The sequence below is a fragment of the Cydia pomonella genome, chromosome 24 (genome assembly GCF_033807575.1).
Source record: "Cydia pomonella isolate Wapato2018A chromosome 24, ilCydPomo1, whole genome shotgun sequence".
Lineage (NCBI taxonomy): Eukaryota > Metazoa > Arthropoda > Insecta > Lepidoptera > Tortricidae > Cydia > Cydia pomonella.
In genome coordinates, this window is record NC_084726.1 from 6,863,373 (window position 1) to 6,882,948 (window position 19,576).

The following is a 19,576-nucleotide window of genomic DNA, read 5'->3' on the forward strand; positions in this document are numbered from 1 at the left end:
ATGACTATATAATTAAGTTAACGATTAGAAAAAAAACAAAAGAAAAAAAAATAAGGATTATTTTTCTACAAAATCATGACATGTTGACAACTAAGTAATTGATCTGTAAAATTACAAGGGATAAAAGATATACTTAAATATAAATTTCGCAGATAAATGGAAGATACATGTGAGAAGATAAACTTAAGACTACGTATTTACTGGTTTTGGAGTAACCCTTTAAAAATGACAATAATTTAGTACTCTGTGCTATTAAAAAAAAAAATTAAATGAAAAATGGCGTCGTTGACGAGGTGTGTTGATATTAAACTTGATTATTATTAAATATAAAATTACTAAATAACTTATTATATTTTCCTATGTCAGCAGTGACATCAATTGTAGCATACCTTAATACCATTTCAAATCTAGTTAAAGTCCTGTCCTAGGAATTCTAGTTGTAGTTATGTGGTTTTCTACTTGCTGTTGTCTGACGTGTTTTGGTATTGAATACTCAAAAAATACCAATTAATCATTTCTCTTCTATTCTATACTGTTTATTAATCATGTTTCTAAAAGATCTAGCAATCTATACCTTATTCTACCTTAAAATCCTATTCAACACATGTTTCTTAATTTTGTTGATAAATATCTTAAAGGACGTATCTTCGTTCTATATTTTTATCAGTGTTTTATCTGTTTCCCAATCCTCATGATTGAATTATAATAGGTATAACAGTATGTCAAAGGAATGCCCCTAAGAAGCTACCTATTTACCCATACAACCTTTTTATATTGTGCTACTTTTTGCAGTTTACTCCCAGCGCCCACACAGCAGGTGTGGGACCGCGATGATGAGCTTAAGGCAATGCGCGTTGGCAGCGCGCTGGTGGTGTCGCAGACCAGTGTGCCACCCTATGGACAGAGGAAGGGATGGGTGCCTCGGGCTGAGGAGGATTTTGGAGGTGATGCTTCTTGAAACCTCTGAGAGTAATAATGATGTTTGACAGAAATGATATTAAATTTCTGGTAATATTGCTATTTCCATTTTAAGGTTGCTCAATAATTACTTTAGATGCATGCAATATTACCACAATATCATCATAGTTATTGGTCACATTATTTAGTCTTATAAATCATAGTTATAAATTAAGATACTTTTGGTAAAGATAGACTTTATTCATTACTTTTTTTCACATGAAAAACTTCAACTTAATAGCAATAATAAGATTTAATTCACAGGTAACTCACTTTAGTCATATTTTTCAGATGGTGGAGCATTCCCCGAAATCCATGTAGCACAATATCCCCTAGGCATGGGTGCCCGAGGCAAAGAGAGCACCTCAAATGCTCTGGCAGTCCAGTTAGATGAGACCGGCAAGGTCAAATACTCTGCTATAGCTAGGCAAGGACATGGGGCTGACAAGGTATTCTTATTTATGTAATGCTAGATATTAGTTAGTTCTAGGCTTCATCTGCCAGTCAAAATCCATTGTGCCTAATTTTGCATGAATGGGAGCACTACCCTAACTATCCATAAAGTTAGCAATGTGTTAAGATTGCTGACCACTTTGTGTATAGTGCAGTACAGTATAGTATAGTTCAGTCACCTGCAATAATATGTTACTCTTCAAAATTCACAAAAATATCATACACTATCTTATTTGTAGAGCCATAAAACATAAGTGTCACATCACATATTTTTGTGGTGTTTGTCAAGTAATATATTAATGCAGGTGACTTTACTTGGAGTCTTATTCTAGTAGAATGTGTTTGCTTATTTTATCTGTCTCCATATATGAAATGCCCACAGAGCATAAGAGGGACTTAACATATAATGCAGTAAGATTTCTGAATATCCCTTAAAAAGATTTCAATGAGCTAAAACTTAATTTATTAATCTGCACTTATTACTTTTGTTTGAAAAAGCAAGACTTACACTCATTATTCGTCCCCAGATCATCTACTCCAAACTGACAGACCTGCTTCCATCAGAAGTCCTTGCCGAGGACGACCCAACTCTGCAAAAGCCCTCTGAGGAAGATATTCAAGATATCACAGAAAAGACCAAGCTTGCTTTGGAGAAACTGACCAATGCTAAGATTTCTGCAGCACTGCCTGTTAAAGCTGCTCCCAAAGCTGTAAGTTAGAGTTTTTCTGTTGGCCTCGGTAGCTAGTGTATTGTGTTCGTCTTAGTAGCCTAAGCTGTAGGGCATGAAAATTCCTAATTACATACAACCCGCAGGTTCAAAACCATCTGCTCAGAACAATGACTTTCAAAAATTAAAAGTGAAATATCAGTTCATCCTAAGGCCTAATTTTTCCCACTTGGTTGGAAAATCAGATTACTTTTTAGCTTAGCACCTGATAGCACATTCTTTAAAGCCAAGTGTAGGCTCCTTTAGTAAACTAAGAATCCTTTAGGAAACTATGAACATTATGAAGAATACAAGTCCTGGTACTGTTTAAACATGTATGGTGGTTTTTGTGTTTCTTTTGGACTTTATATTAGCTCGCTCAGTAGGGTGGTAACTCAGGTAGAGTGAAGAGCCACTGTAAATTACAATCTATTTACTTTACAAGCTTTTTTAAATTATTTTTATTGTTTGTATGTATGTATGTTCGGGTGTAATCTTGTAAGCTAAATTAGACCCACTTTCCATTATTTGATTGAGCTAAAACTTCATATACATATCTAAGTAGGGTGACAGTGCAATATTATGGTACCATCGAGCTAAGCTGATGATGGACAAAAGAGGACGCCATCGGAACTTTGTGATGTTTACTAAAATTATCTAGATGAGTACTAGTTGCCTGTTGAAAGAAAAGTGCAGTCAGCGATAAAAACTTATATCAAAAATGTCATTTTTGACAAAAATTGACACCTCTGATTAAAAACTTGAACAGTGTAAACCTGCTTTAACCAAAGCGTCAATCCAAACCATCCCCTCACCTTAGCTCAGAGCTTACAAAGGTCTTGTACAGTGATTTCTCTTGCAGGCCCCCGCGCAGTACATTCGCTACACGCCAGCGCAGCAAGGAGGCGCCTTCAACTCGGGCGCCAAACAGAGAGTTATAAGGTGAAATTAAAAATTAATTATAAGAGATATATGTTCATTGATCTAAATCAGTCTTAAGATCACTCAGGAGGTTCTCTGTTGTTAATTGATATTTCTGAGTCCCATGGGCCGATTAAATTATATTTATTTTGGGGGAAAGGAGTTACTTCCAAGGTGGTCCCATAGGAATAAAGTTCTGATCTGATGATGGGTACCATGAGGATTTTAGGAAGGTCATAAATTTTTCAAAGTTAAAATTTTTACTATAGAATGGTAGAAGCCCAGTCCGACCCGATGGAGCCGCCGCGCTTCCAGATCAACAAGAAAATACCCCGCGCCGCCCCCTCCCCGCCCGCGCCCGTGCTGCACTCCCCGCCGCGCCGCGTGTCCGTCAAGCAGCAGCGCGACTGGAAGGTGCCGCCCTGCGTGAGCCACTGGAAGAACGCCAAAGGTAACGTTAACTACACAACTTGTCACAGGAGGCATTACGGCATGACACATGTTGCTTTTAGTATAATTTTAGCCAAATATGTTACATGTTTTACAAATAGTCAAGTCAATAATAATGTACCTATACCTGCTTTTTCTGTCCTTTCCTCACTAGTCACTGTCACCTGATGCGTCTGTTGTATATAGCTGTTGTTTCGCTGTCCCACGTTACAACTGTGCGTGCCATATCTAAAAATATTTGATTCTGATTGATTCTGATTCTAATTCTTGTCCTCAGGTTACACCATCCCCCTGGACAAGCGTCTCGCCGCCGACGGCCGAGGTCTCCAACAAGTCCACATCAACGAGAACTTCTCCAAGCTTGCCGAAGCGCTCTACATAGCTGACAGGAAAGCCAGAGAAGCGGTGGAAGCTAGAGCACAGTTGGAGAGAAGATTGGCGCAAAGAGAGAAGGAAAAGAAGGAAGAGCATTTGAGGATGTTGGCTCAGCGGGCTAGGGATCATAGAGCTGGTTGGTTTAGTTTTTATATATATAAATAAATTAGTACCTGGGCGACCGAGCTTTGCTCGGTTATAACTATTTATTGTAATATGGTAGTGTATAGGTGATAATCTTAACTACATTTTTTTACTAAATTAAACTTGTCTAAAACAATAAAAATTAAAAAATTATATATAAACTTGAACATATTAAAAAAAAACAAAAGTTAGTCACCGGGCGAGATTCGAACCCGTAACACTCGTATAGCAGTCCGCGTCTTAACCCGCTGGACCAGACGGACAGTGGCCGGCAATACGAAATTAGCGACCATATTCTGCGTCGAAAGAAAAACGCATGAAAACTCGAAAATACGCGTTTTCCCAAACAGAAGACTAATCTAGATCGATTGTTTACCCCCAAAAACCCCCATATACCAAATTTCAGCAAAATCGTTAGAGCCGTTTCCGAGATCCCGGAAATATATATATATATATATATATATATATATATATATACATATATACAAGAATTGCTCGTTTAAAGGTATAAGATATAAATAGCTGACATTATAGGTCATCTATTAGCCGGTAGTATATATCGTGTCACTGTTATCTACCTTCACGAACCTGATTCTACCCCTGTTTAACAGACTTTTCTCTTTTCTAGGTATACGAGCTCCGGAAGAAGAAGGCGAAGGTGAAGTGGACGAGAGCGGTCTGTCTGCCGCGGAGCGTGACAAGCTCAGGGCTGACCGACACAAGGAGCGGCAGCGGGACAGGAACCTGGCGCGGGCTGCTCCTGACAAGAGGTAAAACACTACTATTCTGACTTATAACCCAGTCTCACATAGACAGGGGTGAAGTGGACAAGAGCGGTCTCTCGGCCCCGGAGCGTGACAAGCTCAGGGCCAACCGACACAAGGAGCGGCAGCGGGACAGGAACCTGGCGCGGGCTGCTCCTGACAAGAGGTAAAACACTACTATTCTGACTTATAACCCAGTCTCACATAGACAGGGGTGAAGTGGACAAGAGCGGTCTCTCGGCCCCGGAGCGTGACAAGCTCAGGGCCAACCGACACAAGGAGCGGCAGCGGGACAGGAACCTGCCGCGGGCTGCTCCTGACAAGAGGTAAAACACTACTATTCTGACTTATAACCCAGTCTCACATAGACAGGGGTGAAGTGGACAAGAGCGGTCTCTCGGCCCCGGAGCGTGACAAGCTCAGGGCCAACCGACACAAGGAGCGGCAGCGGGACAGGAACCTGCCGCGGGCTGCTCCTGACAAGAGGTAAAACACTACTATTCTGACTTATAACCCAGTCTCACATAGACAGGGGTGAAGTGGACAAGAGCGGTCTCTCGGCCCCGGAGCGTGACAAGCTCAGGGCCAACCGACACAAGGAGCGGCAGCGGGACAGGAACCTGCCGCGGGCTGCTCCTGACAAGAGGTAAAACACTACTATTCTGACTTATAACCCAGTCTCACATAGACAGGGGTGAAGTGGACAAGAGCGGTCTCTCGGCCCCGGAGCGTGACAAGCTCAGGGCCAACCGACACAAGGAGCGGCAGCGGGACAGGAACCTGGCGCGGGCTGCTCCTGACAAGAGGGAATACTGTCTAACACTGCCATCCTGATCTATAGATAGCACAGAAGCGTTCTCTCGGCCGCGGAAAGTGACAAGCTCAGGGCCGATAGACACATGTGACAGACACAGCAGCAGTGAACTATGAAATTTTAATGGTGCCAGACAGTCTGGTGCAACCCGTAACACTCTGCATCCTGACTTTTGGTAACACAATGTAACATTTGGCCATCCTGACATAAATCTCATATAAGGGACCCAGACATTCCTGATGTCTAGCAAACCAATTTTTCAGTAGATAAAAGCGGAAAAGGTCTTTCTGCCTTAAAACTTTATACCACAACAGATTGTTTACCAGATAATGGGTAATATAATCTAACATTCCGCCATCATGAGTCATGACAAATATGATTGTGCATGTCCTTGCTTATGTAGGTATAACTTTACAATATGACCGACCGGAGCTAATACAACTGATATTATCCTAAACTGGCCTAAAGCCAAAAGTAGTCGATAAAATTGAGAAAACGCACTTTCGCTGCGTTCATACAACGAAAAAGTATAAAATAAGTAAAGACGAATTAAAGCTAACTAACAAATACCCCATAACATTTTTTTAAATAGTAACTAATTGTTTGTAGATCTAAACTAGTGAAGGACCGCGAGCGCGATATCTCCGAGCAAATCGCGCTCGGCCTGCCCGCCAAGACCAACCAGGGTGGCGAGGCCATGTTCGACCAGCGACTGTTCAACAACAGCAAGGGAATGGACAGTGGTAAGTGGCCATAATCTGAATTTGCGACCCATTCATTACACATAACCAATCACAACCAATTTACACATAACCTTAACAAATTATACACCTAAACCTTCCTCAAGAATCACTTTATTGATAGGTGAAAATCGAATGAAAATCCGTTCAGTACTTTTTGAGTTTAACATACATACATACAGACAAACATACGCGGCAGTAGACTTTGTTTTATAAGGTGTAGTGATTTGAGGTAACTGTAGAACAAGATGTTTCTGACGCTGACGTTGCTTTACGTTGTCCTTAGATTGTCGGCTAACAATATTGCAAAACTTTGTCGTAAAACTGATCAAACTATTATGACAAAAGCTAGGGGGGATTGTGATACATTTTAAAGATAAATTAGGCATAGATAACTCGTCGGTGAGCGTGTGTGGCAGCCTCTGGTTTTTGCACCTTCTACGGTGTGCGACGCGTAGGTATCAATCTGCGGTGACTGCGGAGAGTAGGCCTGATTTGGATTTAAGTTGCGTTATTGTCAAAGAATCTGTGAGGTCAATTTTCAACCGAATCAACCTTCAGACACTTGGCGAAACTGTTCCATACTTGGCAGAGGACCTAAGGTTCAGTTAAGAGTTCATCACCTGCCTAGCTCATGGGAGCCTGAGGTCCGCTTGGCAACTGATCCAAGAATCAACGTATTTAATCTTTGCGTTGCGCGTGAACATTTAATTAATTTATTTAAGAAACAAACAGTCTTTTATAATTATATATAACACTGGAACTTTTCTTAAAACTAGACTTACAGTTTCCTTAATGAAAATATTTTAACATCATGCTTATTAAGTAGTTTCTACATCTACATAGTAAAACAGAGATATTTGTGCGTGCAAAAACAAAACACAAAAAAAAAGAAAAGAAAAATGATGAGAATAAAAATATAAGAGCATTATAACAACCTTATGGTATTGTTACTAATTATTTACAAACTGAATTCTCAGGATTTGTTATCTATTAATAAAGAAATTATAAAAAGCAGTAACATCTGATACTGCGATTATTTCTTTCTAGCGCCAATCTAAACATTTGGGTTATAAATGTTTAGATTGGGTTATTAATGTTTAACATTTATAGTTTGTCAAACAAGTTTTGTTAGTACTTTTTTTTTTCTGGTCATAATATCGGCAAACTTATGAAAAGCGCTAATTGCCTCGGGAATCACAAGTCTGGAACCTCGAAGAGTGCAAATTATGCTGTTTATAGTGGTCTTAGAATACTCAAGTGTTTTTATTTTGGGTGGCTTGAAGAGCGGTTTTTGGACCTCTGTATTAGCATTAGAAAAAGAAGTTAAGATTCTGTTCCACTGAAAAACGAGTTACTATATTTTTTGCATCCTATTTCAGGCTACGGCGACGACGAAGCGTACAATGTGTACGACAAGCCGTGGCGCAACCAGGACACCGTCGGCGCGCACATCTACCGGCCCACCCGCGGCAAGGACAAGGACAATTACGGCGATCTCGACGCCATCGCTAACACCCGCAGGTATCTATATTATATAAAGCTGCAGCCCGAACGTTAATCGACACGAATTGTTCTCCCGGAAGGAGGCGCGGGGGGGATTCGAGTTTGGTACGGTCGTACAGGGGGCGGTCCGGTGACCTCCGGAAAAATCCGACATTCGGTCTACCGGATCGGGACAGAAAAATGTTTGACGGCCCGGCTAAACGGTGGGAGATAGTGGGGGGGTGCTCGACCAAATGTCACAGAGGACCCCGGGCAGTTTCGGAGGCCGCCATTTTTTTTTCAAAATGGCGGATTCAAAATGGCGGCCGATTTTCAAGTCGGTCCCGGCGCGCTCAAATTTCGGTCACGGAATCTCGGGGCCCTCTAGATCGGTATGGAAAAAAAAAATTTGGAAAAAATCCAAGATGGCGGACACCATGGCCACTTTTATTTTGTATGGCAACTTTTAAACGGTGACAGATAGGTGGGGGGTGCTCGACCAAATGTCATAGAGGGCCCCGAAACGAATGTAATGGCATTTAAAAAAATTCAAAATGGCCGACTCAAAATGGCGCCGAAATTTCAAAACGGTCCGAGAGCGCCGAGAACCGGTATGTGGGTACATATGGGCCCCCGCATTCGAAAAAAATTTTTTTTTTTTTTTTAGCTCGAAAAAAAATTTGTATGGGATTTTTTTTCGAATCCCCCACATGCTAAACGGTGAGAGATAGGTCGGGGGAGCTCGACCAAATGTCATAGAGGGCTCCGAGTGGAATCTGAATAAGAAAAAAAAAATCAAAATGGCCGACTTTTTTTTTTCTAAAACTTCAAAAAGGTCCGAGCGCTCTGAAATTTTGGTCGCGGTATCTCGGAGCCCCAATGACTCGTACGGAAAAAAAAAAATTTGGAAAAAATCCAAGATGGCGGAAAAATGGCCAGTTTACTTTTGTATGGCAACTCTCAAACGGTGCGTGATAGGTGGGGGGTGCTCGACCAAATGTCATAGAGGGCCCCGAGACAAATAAAACTGCATCAAAAAAAAATTCAAAATGGCCGACTTTTTTTTTTTTCTTTTTTTAATGTTGGTCCGAGCGCGCTGAGATTTTGCATGCGGCGAGCCTGGGGGGCCAAGATTACCATATGAAAAAAAGTTTTTTGGAAAAATCCAAAATGGCGGCGGACAGGGGCAAAGTAAAATTTCCAAGTAGGTTAAGCGAGCCCGAAGGGCGAGCTTCAGGCTGGGAGGCCGAAGGCCGACCCCGGCGGAGGGCCGAAGGCCCGGAGCCTTCACCCCGACCCCCAAGCGTGCAACCCCCAGTAACTAAAAGCGAGGCCGAAGGCCGAGCTGCGTGCGTACGGTGCTCCCAAGCGTTCTACCAAGTCGACTGTCTTGATAAGCGGAGCCGGCGGGCCGAAGGCCCGACGGCGACGCGTCGAGGCCAGCGAAGGCCGAAGGCCGAGCTCCGCGTAGGGCCGAAGGCCCGAAGCGTCACCTGAGAGGGGGAAGTTGGAGCTTAAACACGACCCAATAGGAAAAGTGTCTTAGACAAGCGAAACGGCGGGCCGAAGGCCAAAGGCCGTAGGCCCGACGTGAGCTTGTCAAGACACTTTTACTATTGGGTCGTGTTTAAGCTCCAACTTCCCGCACTAATCCCGAAGCGAAACCAACCCTCCCCGAGTGTCTTAATAAGCGAAGCGGCGGGCCGAAGGCCCGACGCTGAGCTTCGAAACCCAGCGAAGGCCGAAGGCCGAGCTCCGCGTAGGGCCGAAGGCCCGGAGCGTCCCACTGGTTCGGCCAAGCACGCGAGGCCGAAGGCCGAGCTGCGAGAGTGCGGCCCAAAGCGGAAGTACAACCGCATTACATTTCACCTTTGGAAAACAAATATTCTTTATACTAAAAATAACGGGAAAAATGCATTTATAGAGCGAACCGGTTACAAGTTAACTGTTTTCGAAACCCAGCGAAGGCCGAAGGCCGAGCTCCGCGTAGGGCCGAAGGCACGGAGCGTCCCAATGGATCGCCCAAGCACGCGAGGCCGAAGGCCGAGCTGCGAGAGTGCGGCCCAAAGCGGAAGTACAACCGCATTAACTTTCCCCTTTGGAAAACAAATCTTCTTTATGTTAATAACAACAAAAATAACGGGAAAAGTTATAAAGCGAACCGGCAACAAGTCAACTGTCTTAATAAGCGGAGCCGGCGGGCCGAAGGCCCGACGGCGAAGCGTCGAGGCTAGCGAAGGCCGAAGGCCGAGCTCCGCGTAGGGCCGAAGGCCCGAAGCGTCCCCTTCGAAGCTCGCCAGCGGGGAAGTTGGAGCTTAAACACGACCCAATAGTAAAAGTGTCTTAGACAAGCGAAACGGCGGGCCGGAGGCCGAAGGCCGTAGGCCCGACGTGAGCTTGTCAAGACACTTTTACTATTGGGTCGTGTTTACGCTCCAACTTCCCTTCAACCCCCAAAGTAACTATATTGCGAAGGCCGAAGGCCGAGCTCCGCGTAGGGCCGAAGGCCCGGAGCGTCCCATTGGATCGCCCATGCACGCGAGGCCGAAGGCCGAGCTGCGGGAGTGCGTGCTCGCACGCGGACCATTCCTTGCAAGCAAAGGTACAACTGCTTTACCTTTTCCCTTTGGAAAACAAACTTTTTCACTAAAACAACGGCAACAACAACAAACACTACAACAACAACACATTAACAACAACACCAACAACAGCACCACGCACACCGCGGGGCCCTCGGGTCCCACGCACCATGCAAAATTCTAACTGCTTTACCTTTTCCCTTTGGAAAACAAACTTTACACCTCTACTCTAAACCTACAACAACAACTCATCAACAACAACACTAACAACAGCACCAACTACAAAAACAGCAATACCAACTACAGCACCATGCACACCGCGGGGCCCACGGGCCCCGCGCACCAAGCAAAATCTAGTCTTAACTAATAAGTAGGCACTTTATAGAGTAGTCAAAAAAAAGAAAGCTCCCGCCAAGTTAACACTCGGCCATCCTGATATAGATAACACAATCCAACACTTGACCATCCTGAAATAAGACGTGACCTTATTTGACGCTCTAGATTGACACTGAGACAGATATATCTCAGTATACCGATCCATCCAGGACATCCAGATCAAGGACAAGGACAATTACGGCGATTTCGACAGTCTCAAAAAATAAAGAAAGCTCCCGTCAAGCTAACACTCGGCTATCCTGACATAGATAACACAATTTAACACTTGACTATCCTGAAATAAGACGTGACCTTATTTGACGCTCTAGCTTTGACACTGAGATAGATATATGCAAGTATACCGATCCACCTGGGTCAAGGACAAGGACAATTACGGCGATCTCGACTCCATCGTTAACACCCGCAGGCATGGTCACGTCTGAAAATATCGATACGGACAAAGTGCTTAAAATATGTATACACTACTGTAATATATGGGCCATAAGGTCGTGTATACTTATTTTTGGCACATCGATCGTTTCGATGTTTTCAGACGTGACTGTACCTTAGCCTATAAGTTGCCACTTCATAGAGTAGTCTCAAAGAATAAAGAAAGCTAACACTCGGCCATCCTGACATAGATAACACAATCTAACACATGACCATCCTGAAATAAGACGCGACCTTATTTGACGCTCTAGCTTAGAAACTGAGTCAGATATATCTCAGTATACCGATCCACCCAGGTCAAGGACAAGGACAATTACGGCGATCTCGACGCCATCGCCAACACCCGCAAGTCACATGTCATGTTCATAATACATGAAAGTCTGGCTTTGCATTTCGGATGTAATTAAACTTGCGTCACTGTCAAGTGTCCCTTCATACTATCAAGGAATAACAACACTTGGCCATCCTGACATAGGTAATACAGTTTACTTGGTCATTTTGATAGGGGTAACATACATTTACACTGCCATTCTAGCCACAACGAAGCATACAATGTATACTGCCTTTTCAGTATTTGTCTAGTAACTTTTAATCTCTACTTCTCCGCTTCAGGGGATATATTTTGTTATAAATTACAGTTTAAAATGGGAGTCTAAATTTTTTGTCCTAAAGACTACGGTTAGATTTGGTTTCTTCGCTTTCTATTCGCGGGCAGGATGTATGGCCTTTGGTACCCCCCCTTTCTTTCCTCGGGCCGTAGATGGGAGAACTGTTTAGCTTCGTTGCAATGGAATAAGTGTTTGTTTGTGCACAGGTTCGTGGCGGACAAGGAGTTCTCGGGCACGACCGCGGGCGCGGCGCGCTCCGGGCCCGTGCAGTTCGAGCGCCACGCGGGGCCCTCCGCCTCCAGCAGCCAGGAACAGGTCACTAGTTATTTGTTTTGGTGGCCTGGAAATTGCTCCATTATCTTTTCTATTAAAAGGTAGCTTACAGGGTGCACAGCGCGAATGAATTAAAACTAACGATGCGTGTTGGCACCGTGCTAGACTCGTCGCAAGAGCTGGAACATCACTTAAAATGTATGTTAGGCCTCGGCCTAGACGCGCACGCACGCCAATACATTAGCAGAGTCGCTCGGCGGCGGGCGGCGCGGCGACTCGGTCGGCGAGGGTATGGAAGGTAAATGTAAGGAGAACGATCTATTTGTATGAAACGTGTCCATCAACAAACCCTAACCCTGCCGCGAGACGACCTCATTTTCATGGATTTTTAGTGACGTGGCCGACGCAAATCAGCGCTCGGCTCACGCACAGTACGGAATAACACTACACATACAAATACTCGAAATCACCTGGGGCCCAATTATCGAACGGTATTAGTCTAATATTATTAGAGTGTTGCCATGGTAACCCTTACGATTCGGCACTTGACAGTTCGTGGACTAATGATATTAGTCTAACCACTCACATGATTCCGATTTTAACGAAAGGTGCCCTGAATTGCTCTGCCATTTCGCAGATACGACGGCACAGTGTCGTGATATCTTCAAAAATCGATAACTTTGCTTCTGCTTAAGCATTTGGAATGATTCTTTCGGTTTTATAATGGTAAAGAAACAAAGAAATTTATTTTCTTTTAGCTATTTGCTGTTATTATAAAAATTATTATTAAAAATTCACAAAGTCTACCCAAAGGAATAAATAAATGAATAAATAAATAAATGAATAAATGATTGATTGATTGAATAATTTCCGAGTTATAGTAGAAAACTATTTTTAATAAAAAATCTAAATCGATAACATATCTTTTTTTTTAATTCAATTTAAAGAAGGCTTAATAAGCTTTTAATTGATACTAAATACCTTGATAGCTCACCTATAAAATTGCAGAGTAAAACTGAATCAAATTCTGATAAGGAACTTTCGAATTGCTCCACCTGGCGTGTAACTATGTGCTATGTTCGTGATTTTTTTGTGGCTAATTTAGACACTGAAGTACAAAAATATAGAAAAAAAACCGTTTAAGACACTAATTACCTTGAAATAAAATACATAATTTATGTAATTATCACAATGATAGTGGCTTTATAACTTAAAACTAGAGTTTTGCTTGGTGCGCGGGGCCCGAGGGCCCCGCGGTGTGCGTGGTGCTGTTGTTTAGTTGTTTGTCATGTTGTTGATGTTGTTGTTAATGAGTTGTTGTTGTAGTGTTTGTTGTTGTTGCTGTTGTTTAGGTGTAAAAGTTTGTTTTCCAAAGGGAAAAGGTAAAGCAGTTGTACTTTTGCTTGCAAGGAATGGTCCGCGTGCGAGCACGCACTCCCGCAGCTCGGCCTTCGGCCTCGCGTGCTTGGGCGATCCAATGGGACGCTCCGGGCCTTCGGCCCTACGCGGAGCTCGGCCTTCGGCCTTCGCAATATAGTTACTTTGGGGGTTGAAGGGAAGTTGGAGCTTAAACACGACCCAATAGTAAAAGTGTCTTGACAAGCTCACGTCGGGCCTACGGCCTTCGGCCTCCGGCCCGCCGTTTCGCTTGTCTAAGACACTTTTACTATTGGGTCGTGTTTAAGCTCCAACTTCCCCGCTGGCGAGCCTCGAAGGGGACGCTTCGGGCCTTCGGCCCTACGCGGAGCTCGGCCTTCGGCCTTCGCTAGCCTCGACGCTTCGCCGTCGGGCCTTCGGCCCGCCGGCTCCGCTTATTAAGACAGTTGACATGTTGCCGGTTCGCGTTATAACTTTTCCCGTTATTTTTGTTGTTATTAATATAAAGAAGATTTCATTTCCAAAGGAGAAAGTTAATGCGGTTGTAATTCCGCTTTGGGCCGCACTCTCGCAGCTCGGCCTTCGGCCTCGCGTGCTTGGGCGATCCACAGGGACGCTCCGTGCCTTCGGCCCTACGCGGAGCTCGGCCTTCGGCCTTCGCTGGGTTTCGAAGCTCAGCGTCGGGCCTTCGGCCCGCCGCTTCGCTTATTAAGACAGTTAACTTGTAATTGGTTCGCTCTATAAATGCAATTTTCCCGTTATTTTTAGTATAAAGAATATTTGTTTTCCAAAGGGGAAAAGTAATGCGGTTGTACTTCCGCTTTAGGCCGCACTCTCGCAGCTCGGCCTTCGGCCTCGCGTGCTTGGGCGTTCCAATGGGACGCTCCGTGCCTTCGGCCCTACGCGGAGCTCGGCCTTCGGCCTCCTACGGCCTTCGGCCTCCGGCCCGCCGTTTCGCTTGTCTAAGACACTTTTACTATTGGGTCGTGTTTAAGCTCCAACTTCCCCGCTGGCGAGCCTCGAAGGGGACGCTTCGGGCCTTCGGCCCTACGCGGAGCTCGGCCTTCGGCCTTCGCTAGCCTCGACGCTTCGCCGTCGGGCCTTCGGCCCGCCGGCTCCGCTTATTAAGACAGTTGACTTGTTGCCGGTTCGCTTTATAACTTTTCCCGTTATTTTTGTTGTTATTAATATAAAGAAGTTTTCTTTTCCAAAGGGGAAAGTTAATGCGGTTGTACTTCCGCTTTGGGCCGCACTCTCGCAGCTCGGCCTTCGGCCTCGCGTGCTTGGGCATTCCAATGGGACGCTCCGTGCCTTCGGCCCTACGCGGAGCTCGGCCTTCGGCCTTCGCTGGGTTTCGAAGCTCAGCGTCGGGCCTTCGGCCCGCCGCTTCGCTTATTAAGACAGTTAACTTGTAATTGGTTCGCTCTATAAATGCACTTTTCCCGTTATTTTTAGTATAAAGAATATTTGTTTTCCAAAGGGGAAAAGTAATGCGGTTGTACTTCCGCTTTGGGCCGCACTCTCGCAGCTCGGCCTTCGGCCTCGCGTTCTTGGGCGATCCGATGGGACGCTCCGGGCCTTCGGCCCTACGCGGAGCTCGGCCTTCGGCCTTCGCTGGGTTTCGAAGCTCAGCGTCGGGCCTTCGGCCCGCCGCTTCGCTTATTAAGACAGTTAACTTGTTGTCGGTTCGCTTTATCACTTTTCCCGTTATTTTTGTTGTTATTAATATAAAGATTATTTGTTTTCCAAAGGGGAAAAGTGATGCGATTGTACTTCCACTTTGGGCCGCACTCTCGCAGCTCGGCCTTCGGCCTCGCGTGCTTGGGCGATCCAATGGGACGCTCCGGGCCTTCGGCCCTACGCGGAGCTCGGCCTGCGGCCTTCGCTGGATTTCGAAGCTCAGCGTCGGGCCTCCGGCCCGCCGCTTCGCTTACTAAGACACTCGGGGAGGGTTGGTTTCGCTTGGGGAGTAGTGCGGGAAGTTGGAGCTTAAACACGACCCAATAGTAAAAGTGTCTTGACAAGCTCACGTCGGGCCTACGGCCTTCGGCCTTCGGCCCGCCGTTTCGCTTGTCTAAGACACTTTTCCTATTGGGTCGTGTTTAAGCTCCAACTTCCCCCTCTCAGGTGACGCTTCGGGCCTTCGGCCCTACGCGGAGCTCGGCCTTCGGCCTTCGCTGGCCTCGACGCGTCGCCGTCGGGCCGTCGGCCCGCCGGCTCCGCTTATCAAGACAGTTGACTTCTTGGAACGCTTGGAAGCACCGTACGCACGCAGCTCGGCCTTCGGCCTCGCTTTTAGTTACTGGGGGTTGCACGCTTGGGGGTCGGTGTGAAGGCTCCGGGCCTTCGGCCCTCCGCCGGGGTCGGCCTTCGGCCTCCCAGCCTGAAGCTCGCCCTTCGGGCTCGCTTAAGACAGTTTTTATATAGGATTTCGCTTTGTTCCTCACTCCCGCAGCTCGGCCTTCGGCCTCGCTCAAAATTACTGGGGGTGGGGCGCGCCTGGCCACTCAGGGTGAAGCTCCGGGCCTGTCGGCCCGTCGCGGGGTCGGCCTTCGGCCTCCCGGCCTGAAGCTCGCCCTTCGGGCTCGCTTAACCTACTCGAAAATTTGATTTGCCCCTGTCCGCCGCCATTTTGGATTTTCCCAAAAAATTTTTTTCACATGGTAATCTCGGGCCCCCAGGCTCGCCGCATGCCAAATCTCAGCGCGCTCGGACCAATTTGAAAAAAAAAAAAAAAAAAGTCGGCCATTTTGAAAATTTTTGGATGCAGTTTTTTTTCTCTCAAGGCCCTCTATGACATTTGGTCGAGCACCCCCCACCTATCGCGCACCGTTTCAGAGTTGCCATACAAAACTAAAGTGGCCATTTTTTCCGCCATCTTGGATTTTTTCCAAAAATTTTTTTTTCATAGGCATCAAGAGGGTCCCGAGATTCCGTGACCAAAATTTCAGCGCGCTAGCACCAACTTGAAAATTGGCCGCCATTTTGAATCCGCCATTTTGAAAAAAAAAATGGCGGCTCTAGAAACTGCCCAGGGTCCTCTATGACATTTGGTCGAGCACCCCCCCACTATCTCTCACCGTTTGGCCGGGCCGTCAAACATTTTTCGACCCGGAAGTCGAATCCAAAAATCCATATTTTTCTGGACCTACAAATTCCGCCCTTTTTACAAAACAATTTTTTTTTCCCACCTAAAACCCACAGTCTCCAAATAAAACCCGTATATGAGAAATCAGTCGGGATGCAGCTATATATATTATTAACTAGATTTTGCTTGGTGCGCGGGGCCCGTGGGCCCCGCGGTGTGCATGGTGCTGTAGTTGGTATTGTTGTTTTTGTAGTTGGTGCTGTTGTTGATGTTGTTGTTGATGAGTTATTGTTGTAGGTGCCGTTGTTTGAGTGAAAAAGTTTGTTTTCCAAAGGGAAGAAGTGTTGCAGTTGTACTTTTGTTGCGCGTGCGAGCATGCACTCGGCCTTGCGTATGTTGTTATTAATATTGTTGTTTATGTGTTGTTGTTGTAGTGTTTGTTGTTGTTGCTGTTGTTTAGGTGTAAAAGTTTGTGTTTTCCAAAGGGAAAAGGTAAAGCAGTTGTACTTTTGCTTGCAAGGAATGGTCCGCGTGCGAGCACGCACTCCCGCAGCTCGGCCTTCGGCCTCGCGTGCTTGGGCGATCCAATGGGACGCTCCGGGCCTTCGGCCCTACGCGGAGCTCGGCCTTCGGCCTTCGCAATATAGTTACTTTGGGGGTTGAAGGGAAGTTGGAGCGTAAACACGACCCAATAGTAAAAGTGTCTTGACAAGCTCACGTCGGGCCTACGGCCTTCGGCCTCCGGCCCGCCGTTTCGCTTGTCTAAGACACTTTTACTATTGGGTCGTGTTTAAGCTCCAACTTCCCCGCTGGCGAACTTCGCTAGCCTCGACGCTTCGCCGTCGGGCCTTCGGCCCGCCGGCTCCGCTTATTAAGACAGTTGACTTGTTGCCGGTTCGCTTTATAACTTTTCCCGTTATTTTTGTTGTTATTAATATAAAGAAGATTTGTTTTCCAAAGGGGAAAGTTAATGCGGTTGTACTTCCGCTTTGGGCCGCACTCTCGCAGCTCGGCCTTCGGCCTCGCGTGCTTGGGCGATCCAATGGGACGCTCCGTGCCTTCGGCCCTACGCGGAGCTCGGCCTTCGGCCTTCGCTGGGTTTCGAAGCTCAGCGTCGGGCCTTCGGCCCGCCGCTTCGCTTATTAAAACAGTTAACTTGTAACCGGTTCGCTCTATAAATGCATTTTTCCCGTTATTTTTAGTATAAAGAATACTTGTTTTCCAAAGGTGAAATGTAATGCGGTTGTACTTCCGCTTTGGGCCGCACTCTCGCAGCTCGGCCTTCGGCCTCGCGTGCTTGGCCGAACCAGTGGGACGCTCCGGGCCTTCGGCCCTACGCGGAGCTCGGCCTTCGGCCTTCGCTGGGTTTCGAAGCTCAGCGTCGGGCCTTCGGCCCGCCGCTTCGCTTATTAAGACACTCGGGGAGGGTTGGTTTCGCTTCGGGATTAGTGCGGGAAGTTGGAGCTTAAACACGACCCAATAGTAAAAGTGTCTTGACAAGCTCACGTCGGGCCTACGGCCTTTGGCCTTCGGCCCGCCGTTTCGCTTGTCTAAGACACTTTTCCTATTGGGTCGTGTTTAAGCTCCAACTTCCCCCTCTCAGGTGACGCTTCGGGCCTTCGGCCCTACGCGGAGCTCGGCCTTCGGCCTTCGCTGGCCTCGACGCGTCGCCGTCGGGCCGTCGGCCCCCCGGCGCCGCTTATAAAGACCGTCGACGTGGTAGAACGCGTGGGAGCACCGTACGCACGCAGCTCGGCCGTCGGCCTCGCTTTTAGTTACTGGGGGTTGCACGCTTGGGGGTCGGGGTGAAGGCTCCGGGCCTTCGGCCCTCCGCCGGGGTCGGCCTTCGGCCTCCCAGCCTGAAGCTCGCCCTTCGGGCTCGCTTAACCTACTTGGAAATTTTACTTTGCCCCTGTCCGCCGCCATTTTGGATTTTTCCAAAAAATTTTTTCATATGGTAATCTTGGCCCCCCAGGCTCGCCGCATGCAAAATTTCAGCGCGCTCGGGCCAACATTAAAAAAAGAAAAAAAAAAGTCGGCCATTTTGATTTTTTTTTGATGCAGTTTTATTTGTCTTGGGGCCCTCTATGACATTTGGTCGAGCACCCCCCACCTATCATGCACCGTTTGAGAGTTGCCATACAAAAGTAAACTGGCCATTTTTCCGCCATCTTGGATTTTTTCCAAAATTTTTTTTTTCCGTACGAGTCATTGGGGCTCCGAGATACCGCGACCAAAATTTCAGAGCGCTCGGACCTTTTTGAAGTTTTAGAAAAAAAAAAGTCGGCCATTTTGAATTTTTTTTTTCTTATTCAGATTCCACTCGGAGCCCTCTATGACATTTGGTCGAGCGCCCCCGACCTATCTCTCACCGTTTAGCATGTGGGGGATTCGAAAAAAGATCCCATACAAATTTTTTTTTGAGCTAAAAAAAAAAAAAAATTTTTTTTCGAACGCGGGGGCCCATATGTACCCACATACCGGTTCTCGGCGCTCTCGGACCGTTTTGAAATTTCGGCGCCATTTTGAGTCGGCCATTTTGAATTTTTTTAAATGCCATTCCATTTGTCTCGGGGCCCTCTATGACATTTGGTCGAGCACCCCCCACCTATCTGTCACCGTTTAAAAGTTGCCATACAAAATAAAAGTGGCCATGGTGTCCGCCATCTTGGATTTTTTCCAAAATTTTTTTTTCCATACCGATCTAGAGGGCCCCGAGATTCCGTGACCGAAATTTGAGCGCGCCGGGACCGATTTGAAAATCGGCCGCCATTTTGAATCCGCCATTTTGAAAAAAAAATGGCGGCCTCCGAAACTGCCCAGGGTCCTCTGTGACATTTGGTCGAGCACCCCCCCACTATCTCCCACCGTTTCGCCGGGCCGTCAAACATTTTTCTGTCCCGATCCGGTAGACCGAAAGTCGGATTTTTCCGGAGGTCACCGGACCGCCCCCCGTACGACCGTACCAAACTCGAATCCCCCCCGCGCCTCCTTCCGGGAGAACAATTCGTGTCAA

At 46.4% G+C, this 19,576-nt stretch overlaps 1 protein-coding gene across 1 annotated transcript in view; it reads left to right on the top strand.

Annotated features, from left to right (window-relative positions):
* Window positions 1-226: 226 nt before the first annotated feature.
* LOC133530843 (puff-specific protein Bx42) overlaps window positions 227-19,576 on the top strand; it is a 44,178-nt gene continuing 24,828 nt past the window's right edge. Inside the window, exons 1-11 of the mRNA XM_061868899.1 lie at window positions 227-293; window positions 793-944; window positions 1,249-1,406; window positions 1,938-2,120; window positions 2,980-3,059; window positions 3,308-3,489; window positions 3,766-3,999; window positions 4,636-4,777; window positions 6,195-6,328; window positions 7,708-7,849; window positions 12,029-12,137. Of these exons, the coding sequence (XP_061724883.1) occupies window positions 277-293; window positions 793-944; window positions 1,249-1,406; window positions 1,938-2,120; window positions 2,980-3,059; window positions 3,308-3,489; window positions 3,766-3,999; window positions 4,636-4,777; window positions 6,195-6,328; window positions 7,708-7,849; window positions 12,029-12,137 (1,533 nt within the window). The 5' untranslated portion in view covers window positions 227-276. The remainder of the gene's footprint in view (window positions 294-792; window positions 945-1,248; window positions 1,407-1,937; window positions 2,121-2,979; window positions 3,060-3,307; window positions 3,490-3,765; window positions 4,000-4,635; window positions 4,778-6,194; window positions 6,329-7,707; window positions 7,850-12,028; window positions 12,138-19,576) is intronic.